This window comes from Acinonyx jubatus, chromosome B3, assembly GCF_027475565.1.
Source record: "Acinonyx jubatus isolate Ajub_Pintada_27869175 chromosome B3, VMU_Ajub_asm_v1.0, whole genome shotgun sequence".
NCBI classification, from domain to species: domain Eukaryota; kingdom Metazoa; phylum Chordata; class Mammalia; order Carnivora; family Felidae; genus Acinonyx; species Acinonyx jubatus.
The window spans coordinates 21,001,156-21,011,221 of record NC_069386.1 but is presented as its reverse complement, the minus strand read 5'-3'; the positions used below and the strand labels follow the sequence as shown (position 1 = coordinate 21,011,221).

Genomic DNA, 10,066 nt, shown 5'->3' with positions numbered 1-10,066 from the left:
CGTATCGAATGAATATGGATAAATGAACAAGTCAAAGAGAAAAGGAACATGAATAGGGAATTCACCAACAAATATGTATTAAGTGCCTACCTCATTTTCTTGATGCTCAAAATATGGCAGCGAACAGAAATGAGGAATAGGGGGTGGGGGGAATCCCCTGCCTTCATGGAGAATATATTCTGGTGAAGAAAGACAAAACAATAAATAATGTAGAGAATTAAGGAGGAGAACTTCGAAGAAAAAACTGGGAACATCAGGGTGAGGACGGAGATGAGAATTACAGTATGAAAGAGTGGTAAGGAAAGGCTCCACAGAAAAGGTAATCTTTGAGCAGACTTGAAGGAAGTAAGGCAGTGAATACTTGAGAGAAGAGAATTGTAGGCAGATGAAACAGCAACAGCCTCTCCCTGAGGTAGAAGCTTGCCTAACAAAAACACCAAGAAGGCAAAGACAACTCACTGGAGCAGAAGTGAAGTGAGATAGGTAGCAGAGAGAGGGCAGATCATGTAGGGTAACAAACATTTTCTGTAAAGGGCCAGGTAGTAAATATTTTAGGCTTTGTTGGCCATAGGATCTCTGGTCACACTGCTGTTGTAGTGTGAAAACAGGCATAGACAATACGTAACATAAGAGTGTGTGGCTGTGTTCCAATAAAACTTTATTTATAAGTAGCTGACCAGATTTGGCCTCTGGCTATAGTCTGCTGACCTTTAATAAAAGGGCTTGCTGGACATATAGATATTAGCATTTACTTTGAGTAATATAGAGGAACCATTCTGCATGTTGTGTTAAGAAAGATGTTGGGGAGCAGGGACTGAAAGCAGGAGTGGAAGCAGGGAACACAGAAAGCTAATGACGTAATCCCAGGAGAGATGATAGTGGCTTGGGTCAGAGTGCTAGTGTTGCAGTTGATAAGAAATAGCAAGATTCTGGATACATTTAGTAGGTATAACCAATGAACAATTTGTTCATGGTACGGGATGTTAAGGTATGAGGGAAGGAAAAAACTGTTCTATCAACTAGAAGGATGGAAGGGAATAAATCAAGAGTTTAGATTCGGACATGTGTCTTAGTCCATTCAGGCCACTTACAGACTGGATGGCTTATAAATAATAGAAATTTATTATTCACATTTCTATTGGCTAGAAGTCCAAGATCACGGTGCCAACACAATCAAGTGCTTCTTCTGGATCCCAGGCTTCTTGTTTTATCCTTACATGGTGTAAGGGGCTAGGGAGCCCTGTAGAGCCTGTTTTATAAGATCACTAATCCCATACATGAGGTTTCTACTCTCATGACACAATCACTTCCCAAAGGCCCCATATCCTAATACCATTACACTGGGGTTTGGCCTTTCAACATGAATTTGGGGTAGAAGAGGCTTCCTCTTCACCCCAGGCAGGGGTGCCTGGGTGGCTCAGTCAGTTAAGTGTCTGACTTCGGCTCGGGTCGTGATCTCATGGTTCGAGGGTTTGAGCCCCACATCCAGCTCTGTGCTGACAGCTCAGAGCCTGGAGCCTGCTTCGGATTCTGTGTCTGTCTCTCTCTTTGCCCCTCCCCCGCTCATGTTCTCTGTCTCTCTCAAAAATAAACATTAAAAAAAAAAAAAAAAGAGGAAGGGCAGACCCAAATGTTCAGACCATGGCAACATGTAAGTTTGAAATGCCAGTTAGACATTGTCGTGGATGAAAAGACACATGAATTTATTACTGAAATAAGATCAGGAAATAAAAATTTGGGAGTCATCAGGATTTATACAGTATTAATATATGGCACCAAGGAGTGACTACAAATAGAGAATTAAAAGGTCAGGAAGACTTGGGGCACCTGGATGATGCAGTTGGTTAAACTGTTGACTCTGTTTTTGCTCAGGTCATGATCTTACAGTTCGTGAGTTGGAGCCCTGCATTGGGCTCCTCAATGATAGCACAGAGCCTGCTTGGGAGTCTCTCTCTCCCTCTCTCTCTCTCTCTCCCCCTCCCTCTCTCTCACAAAATAAATAAATAAACTTTTTAAAAAAATCTATATAAGTTCAGGAAGACCTAACACTACAATAAAAAGAGGGGAGATGAGAGTGCCAGCAAAGGAGTCTGAGAAGTTACCAGTGAGGAAGAAGGAAAACACTTGGCATCCAGAAAACCAAGTGAATCATGTGTGTTGAGGATTGGGGGATATCAGATGCACCTAGAGTGGAAGTAAGATGAATGTTGAGAACAACCATTACATCTAGCAATGTGGAAGTCATTTGGTAACTTTGACAAAAGCTATTGTGGAACAGTGAAATGATTGAATAGGATTCAGGAAAGAAAGGGGAGACAGGAATTGGAGACAATGCAGGAACCCATTCAGAACCCCAGAGCTGGTATGAAGATTATTTTAAGCTGAAGGCATCAGCGGATACAGAAAGAAGCCTTCTTGGAGCTTCCCTTATCTGACTACAAGAGACTTCTAGGAAGTAAGACTGCCATAAATTCCCTCTTTGAGGGGTAGATGAGGGTGGACTTTCATTACCAGGAAGGAGACCTAGAATATATCTACCATAAATTCTCTCTCCAGGGGAATCTTATGGCCATGGAGATGGAAAAAACCCCACACCTGCATGAACAAGCATTATCACAAACTTTCCTATCTCCCATTTGTTCTTCTAGAAACCCAGGTGCTCTTCCCCCAAAGGCTTTTTCTACCCCCCCCCCCTTTTTCCCCTACTAACTTTAACCATTTATCAAGCTACTTCTTTTGTAAGCTCCCATAATTTTTCTTTCCAATCTTCTTCTGTCAGGTGAATTCACAGGCCCCCAGACAATAAACCTAAGAGGGCAGAGGAAACATTTTTCCTCTCCAACAACAGTAAATGTAGAGGTTTCGTACTGAAGGAGAGCAGTGAGGTATAGCCAAAGCTAAGGGGGGAAGTGAGGTTGAGTTTTGTTTATTTAATATGGAAAAATAACAATGTGCTTATATGCTGATAGGAATACTCAGGTAGAGTAAAATATGAAGCAGGAGAGAGAAGACTTGCTGGAGGAATATTCTTAGGTAAGTGAGGGGATAGGATATAGGCTGCAAGTGAAGGGGTTGGCCAAGTAATGAAATAGCACAGCACAACAAAATCCCAAAGTATTTATGGGAATGCAATAAATCCAGTACTCAACACAGTAAATGTTGTAGGATACTGAGGAAAATCTGACTAGTCAATAAATGGTTTTTGAGAACAGGTTACCTACGTGGAAAAATGAAACTGGATCCCTACCTCACACCAAATAAATACACAGCTTAAGGCTAAATAGATTAAAGTAACAATTGTGAAAAGCAAAGCTTCAAAACTTTTGGAATACAGGCATTTTTCAGAGATATGGGTTGGGTTCCAGACCACCAAAATAAAGTGAATATCACAATAAAGCAAATGAAATGAAATTTTTGGTTCCTTGATGCATACAAAAATTATGTTTACACTACACTGCAGTCCATTAAGTGTGAAAGAACATTTATGTATTAAAAAAACATGTAATACCTTAATTTAAAAATACTTTACTGCTGGGGCATGGGTGGCTCAGTCAGTTAAGCATCTGATTCTTCATTTCGGGTTCAGGTCATGATCTCACGGTTCATGAGATTGAGCCCTGTGTCAAGCTTTGTGTTGACAGTGTGGAGCCTGTTCAGATTCTCTCTGTCCCTCTCTCTGCCTCTTCCTCACTTGCACTCTCTCTTTCTCTCTCAAAATAAATAAACATTAAAAAATACTTTATTTTTAAAAAATGCTAACCATCATCTGATATTTCAGGGAGCCATAATCACTGATCAGAGATCACCATAACAAATACAATAATGAAAAAGTTTGAAATATTGTGAAAGTTACCAAAATGTGATCCAGAGATGTGAAATGAGCAAATGCTATAGACTTGCTCGACACAAGTCTGCCACAAACCTTGAATTTGTAAAAAACACAGTATCTGCGAAGTACAATAAAGTGAAGGGCAGTTAACATGAGATATGCCTGAAGAGGAGATCATTTTATTATCTTGAAGGTATTATAGGATTCCTTAAATAAGAGAAAAACCTGCTACTGTAAAGTAAGAGATTGATAAATATGGCTATAGTTAAATTAAGAACTTTCTAATAATGGCCATTTCTATTTCTAGCAATGGCTGTGTAGCTTATATTTTACTGGGCTAAAATACTGCATATCACAAGTATGAACAATGTAAAAATTATAAACAATATAAAAATTACAGAAACAAATGTTTGGTGACAATTTTAAACAAATTATAAGCAACTGCAAAGTGTAAAACACCAAAGCCTATTTGAAAACATTGGAGAATGACCAAAAGTAGTCTGAAATTGGAGGGCCAGTAGCAAAAACAATAACAATCCGTTGTAGGATTTTGACATACCTAGATGAATTATAGATTACAACAATAGCAAAAAGGATGAGAGTGCAAATGTAAGTATATTGCTGCAATAGTCTTACATTTTATATGAAGTGGTAAAATATTAACTCTAAGTAGACTGTTTTTAAACTTTTTTAAATTTTTATTTATTTTTGAGAGACAGAGAGAAACGGAGTGCAAGTAGGGAGGGGCAGAGAGAGAGAGGGAGACACAGAATCTGAAGCAGGCTCCAGGCTCCGAGCTGTCAGCACAGAGTTCGACTCAGGGCTCGAACTTACTAGCTGTGAGATTATAACCTGAGCCAAAGTCAGCTCCCCAATCAATTGAGCCACCCAGGGGCCCCTCTAAGTAGACTGTTTTAAGTCAAGGATGCATACTGTATTTCCTAAACAACTGAAATTAATGCAATGTAGAGTTAATACATTAAGGGAGAAATTCAAATAGAATATTAACATATTTGATTTAAAAAGTAGAAAAAGAGGAAGAGACAATAAAATTAGAAGAGACAAAGAGAGGGGTACCTAGGTGGTTCAGCGGGTGAAAAGTCCAACTTTGGCTCAGGTCACGATCTTGTGGTTCCTGAGTTCAAGCCCCGTTTCAGGTTCTGTGCTGACAGCTCAGAGCCTGGAGCCTGCTTCAGATTCTGTGTCTCCCTCTCTCTCTGCCCCTCCCCCACTCACACTCTGTCTCTCAAAAATGAATAAATGTTAAAAAAAAAAGAGACAAAAAGAAAATAAATAGCAAAATGGTAAAACCAAATAAAACCAAACCAATAATTACATTAAATGTGCATGGACTAAAAGCTCCAATTTAAAGATAGGACTTGTCAGATTAGACTCAAAAAGCAATTCCTAACTATATGACATATAAGAGACCCAGGTAATTGGAAAGTAAGAGAATAGAAAAGGATATATTATTCAAACAATAATCAAAAGAGCCATAGTATTATACTGAAAGTAGACTTCAAGACAGAGAGTATTACTAGGGGTTGCTGGGTGACTCAGTTAAGTGTCCAACTTTGGCTCAGGTCACGATCTTGTGATTCCTGAGTTCAAGCCCCGTTTCAGGTTCTGTGCTGACAACTCAGAGCCTGGAGCCTACTTCGGATTCTGTGTCTCCCTCTCTCTGCCCACCCCTGCTCATGCTCTCTCTCTTTCTCCCTCTCTCAAAAATAAATAAACATTAAAAAAAAAGTTTAAAAAAAACCTAAAAAAAAAAAACACACACACACAGGAGTATTACCAGAAAAAAGAGGTCATTTTATAGTCAAAAGGGTCAACTCATGGGGTGCCTCAGCTGAGGTCATGATCCCACGGTTTGTGAGTTTGAACCCGATGATGGGCTCTGTACTGACAGCTCAGAACCTGAAGCCTGCTTTGGATTCTGTGTCTCACTCTCTCTCTCTCTGCTCCTCCCCCACTTATACTCTGTCTCTCTCTCTTTCAAAAATAAGTAAACATAAAAAAAAAAAAAAAAAGATGGGGCACCTGGGTGGCTCAGTCAGTAAAGCAGCCGACTTCGGCTCAGGTCATGATCTCGTGGTTTGTGGGTTCAAGCCCTGCTTCGGGCTCTGTGCTGACAGCTCAGAGCCTGGAGCCTGCTTCGGATTCTGTGTCTCTCTCTCGCTCTGCCCCTCCCCTGCTTGTACTCTGTCTCTTTCTCTCAAAAATAAATAAACATTAAAAACAAATTTTTTTTAATAAAAAAAGAAAAGATGCTTTAAAAAAAAAGGTCAACACTCATGAGAAAGACATAAAAATCATAAATGAGTATGTACCTGATGGTAGGGCTTCAAAATACATGAAGCAAAAAATGACACAATTAAAGGAAGAAATAGAAAATCCACAATCATAGAGATTTTATATGCTTTTTAAAAATGTTTCTCTAATTTTATAACTAGACAAAAAAAATCAGTAAGGATAACTAAACAAAAATATTAAAGCTTTGGACTAATTGAAATACAGAACACTATAGTTAACAACTGTAGAACACATGTTTTTTCCTCTTCTCGGTGGTATAAATTCACTAATTCTGAAACCACTTGCATATTCTAGCCTTGAGTAAATGAATACATATATTGAAGACAATGGGAGCAAGATTTCTCACTGTTGGAAAAGGCATTACAGATGTGGAAAGAGTGAATACTAGAATATAATCTGCAGGGGCATTCGATTAGAATGAGAGGCTTGGGCATGCATTCATGTGCGGAATCCACACACACACACAACCATAATTTCCTAGCTCTGGTGAGTGGGCCTAGTAGCAATAGTAGGAATGAGCACGCTTATTTTGCTCATCTTTGTTTTAAAATACCAGTCTCCACTAAAAGGAACCAGCGTTCTGTGGGAAAATGACCAATTCCAGGGAAAAGACAGGATATGCCTGGAACATTCAGTAGCACCAGAAAATGAGGAAGTGCTCAGAGAATAATGGGAACCTATCAGAACTCAGAACCTGGTGGCCCTCACTGTAACAAACTCAAAATGTTTTCATCTCCAGCTTCAAAGCGACAAACCGATTATCTCTAACCTCTGTATGTGAGGTACTAAAGACACACCTCTGCTATGGCCTTTCTGCCAAAAGTGCATAACCTGAAATCTAATCCTGAGAAAACAAATTCAATTTTGAGGGACAGTCTATATAAGTGGCTTGTATACCTCAAAAACGTCATTCAAGAAAGGCAAAGAAAGGTCAGGAACTGGAAACTAAACAGACATGACAGCTACATGCAGTGAGGAATCTTGGTTACCTGATCCTGGACCGGGGGGAGAGTTAGAACGTACACTATTGGGACAAGTGATAAAATCTGAATATGGACTGTGGATTACTAGCAGTGTATTGATGTTAAATTTCCTGACTTTGATAATTATAGTGTGGTTATACATTAGTGAATATTCTTTTTAATTATTATTATTTAAAATGTTTATTTTTGAGAGAGAGCACATGTGCACGTGCATGAGCTAGAGACGGTCAGAGAGAAAGGGGACAGAGGATCCCAAGCAGACTCCACGCTGATGCAGCGAGCCCAGTGCAGGGCTCTAACTCACATACTGTGAGATCATGACCTGAGACAAAGTCGGATGTTCAACTGACTGAGCCACCCATGATCCCCTAAATTATGATCTTTAAGTATGCTCTGTGCCCATTGTTGGGCTTGATCTCATGACCATGAGATTGAGTCACGAGTTCTACTGACTGACCCAGCCAGGCACCCCGGTTATTGAATATTCTTCGGAAATGCATACTGAGGCATTTAGGTGAAAGGGCCATGATGTCTCTAACTTCCTCTCAAACTGTTCAGAAAAAAAAACAAAATAGTAAAGGAAATGAAACTAAATTTACTAGAATTTTGCTGTAACTTTAAAACATAAAAATAAACGAGTTAAAAATGATACAGAGAACAACAAAAATGCTCTGTCTCATTAGCAGGAAAACATAAATGAAGACCATGGAGGTGTACACAGCAGAAAGGCAAAATATTTTTTAAACTCTGCCAATACAACCTCTGACAAAGATACAAGTAAGTCCAAGTTTGTACAACTACTTTCAAAAGCAACTTTCAAAAGCAAGTATTTTGCACTTTCTACCCTGCGATTCTATTCTAAAAGACACTAGAGGCTAGAGCATAAGAGTAACACTGTGTGGAAACAGAAGGTTCAAAACAGCATTGTTCCTAATAGCATAAAATGAAACAATGTCTTCATGTGACTGGGTAAATAAAATTGTGGTAGATGCATATACTGTGCAGCGCCGAGAATGAATGGATGAATGAGGGAAATCAACAGTGAAAAAGCAAGCCACAGATGAGTGTCTTATTTTCATAAAATTCAAGTACTAGTGAAGTAAACAATGCATGAAGAGATATATATGGTCAAACACATACAAATGTAAAGGAACGATGAACACAACTCAGAACCGTGGTTTAACTTTTATTTTAGAGAGAGTAGAAGGGAAAGAGAATCTTCAGCAGGCTCCACACTCAGCACAGAGCCCAACACAGGGTTCAATTCCATGACCCTGGGATCATGTCCTGAGCCGAAATCAAGTTGGACGCTCAATGGACTGAGCCACCAGGCACCCTGGTTTTCTCACTTCTTTAACATACGTGAAGTAGATGAAGAGCACCACTGAGTACCGTTTTGTGTTTTTAAAGAATTTATTTTTTTAAAGTAATCTACACCCAATATGGGGCTCAAATTTACAACCTTGAGATCAAGAGTCCTAGGCTCTGAGCCAGCCAGTGCCCCCGTTTTGTTTTTAGAGAAAGAGTGGTTTCTCCAATGTGTTGTTTTTCATAATTGAAGTATTTTTATTTTATGTACAATGAGTTGGCATTAAGGTAGGTAGGTATCTTGGATGACCCATTCAAGGAGATTCACTTAGTCCAACTTAATGTAGCCTATATCCTTTGAGAACTGATGGAAACACTGGCAGCACATACTGAGGCCATATTGCCAGATCACACAGTACTGGTGTGAGCAGATGCGGCAAGGTGAGAACCCTGGCCAAATTTCCTCTTTCCTCAGATGGCTCTGGTAGAGCTGTTGGTGACCCATCTTGCTCTCTCAGATGCAACAAGGCAAAAAAAAAAAAAAAAAAAAAAAAAGTTTACATTCTATTATGTTTCTAATTTATATAGAAAAAGTATGTAAATATTCCACCAGAATGTACACTTCATAGGTATAAGAATCCTTTTGTTCGGTTATCTCGCTGGTACCTAGGATATTGCCTGGCACAAAGTAGGTATATAAAATGAACATAATCTTTAGAATGTGTCAAATATTGCATAAAAAAGCAAATGAACAGATGTGCCTCACCTAGAGGCAGGGTGAGAAATGAAGATAAAAATGATTCTAACTATGCAAAACATCAAACTGCCCTTGGACAGGTAAGGTGAATCATTTTGGGATCAAACATTCTTATCTTGACTAATCATTATGAAAGAAAGACTCAAGGGAAAGACAACTAAGCCAGCAGTTGAATGGGGACTGGCAAACTGAATTTAAAAAGAAAGCAGGAACTCTTAGAGCCATAGAATACTCCAATTACCACTAAAACCAAATGACACTTTCACTAAGGCTGGACTGAGACCTGGAGACCTAAAGACACAACCCTCCACAGGCTCTTCCTGCCCACTCATTGTTCCCTGTGGATGAAAAACCAAAACAGCTTCGGGAAAAGCTGCTCTCATTTTCTTCCCATCGGAGGTAAAGCTTACAGCATTTCCATCAAAGCATAATATGAGGTCCTGTCGGACAAAAGGCAGTTTTCCCTGGATGGGGAGGTGAGCGCCTGGTGGTCACGGAAGATTCACCACACCTGCCAGTCTACCTTCCTTGTGTGTTCACCTTCTATCACATCTAGGTTGCATCTGCCCTCTCTGCATCTGACTGTGGACACTACTCTATAGGCTACATGAAGTCTTTGTCCGTGTGACGTGAGATCACCTCCCAAAGGGAAAGATGTTAAGACACGAGCATGGCAATGTCACTGTGTTGTAGAAGGATGACCAAGCAGTGGGAGAAGAAAGTCAGGACCCCAAAGAGTGAGGACCCCTGCTGTAGACAGCTGCCTGTGACAGGGGTGGCTGGCTCCTGTGCCGTTGTCAGCCTGCAGACCAGCTCCTGCTCACCAGCTGGTGGGCCCTTTCTGGCCTTCACCTGGGCCACAGCAAGGACACA

The 10,066-nt window shown here is 40.0% G+C and overlaps 1 protein-coding gene across 1 annotated transcript; it reads right to left on the bottom strand.

The window, feature by feature from the left end:
- Nucleotides 1-7,336: 7,336 nt before the first annotated feature.
- Nucleotides 7,337-10,041, bottom strand: LOC113601908 (40S ribosomal protein S29-like). Its single transcript, XM_053223653.1, has one exon. The coding sequence runs from the start codon at nucleotides 8,939-8,941 to the stop codon at nucleotides 8,765-8,767; it is 177 nt and encodes a 58-aa protein (XP_053079628.1). The 5' UTR covers nucleotides 8,942-10,041; the 3' UTR covers nucleotides 7,337-8,764.
- Between the last annotated feature and the right edge of the window lie 25 nt (nucleotides 10,042-10,066).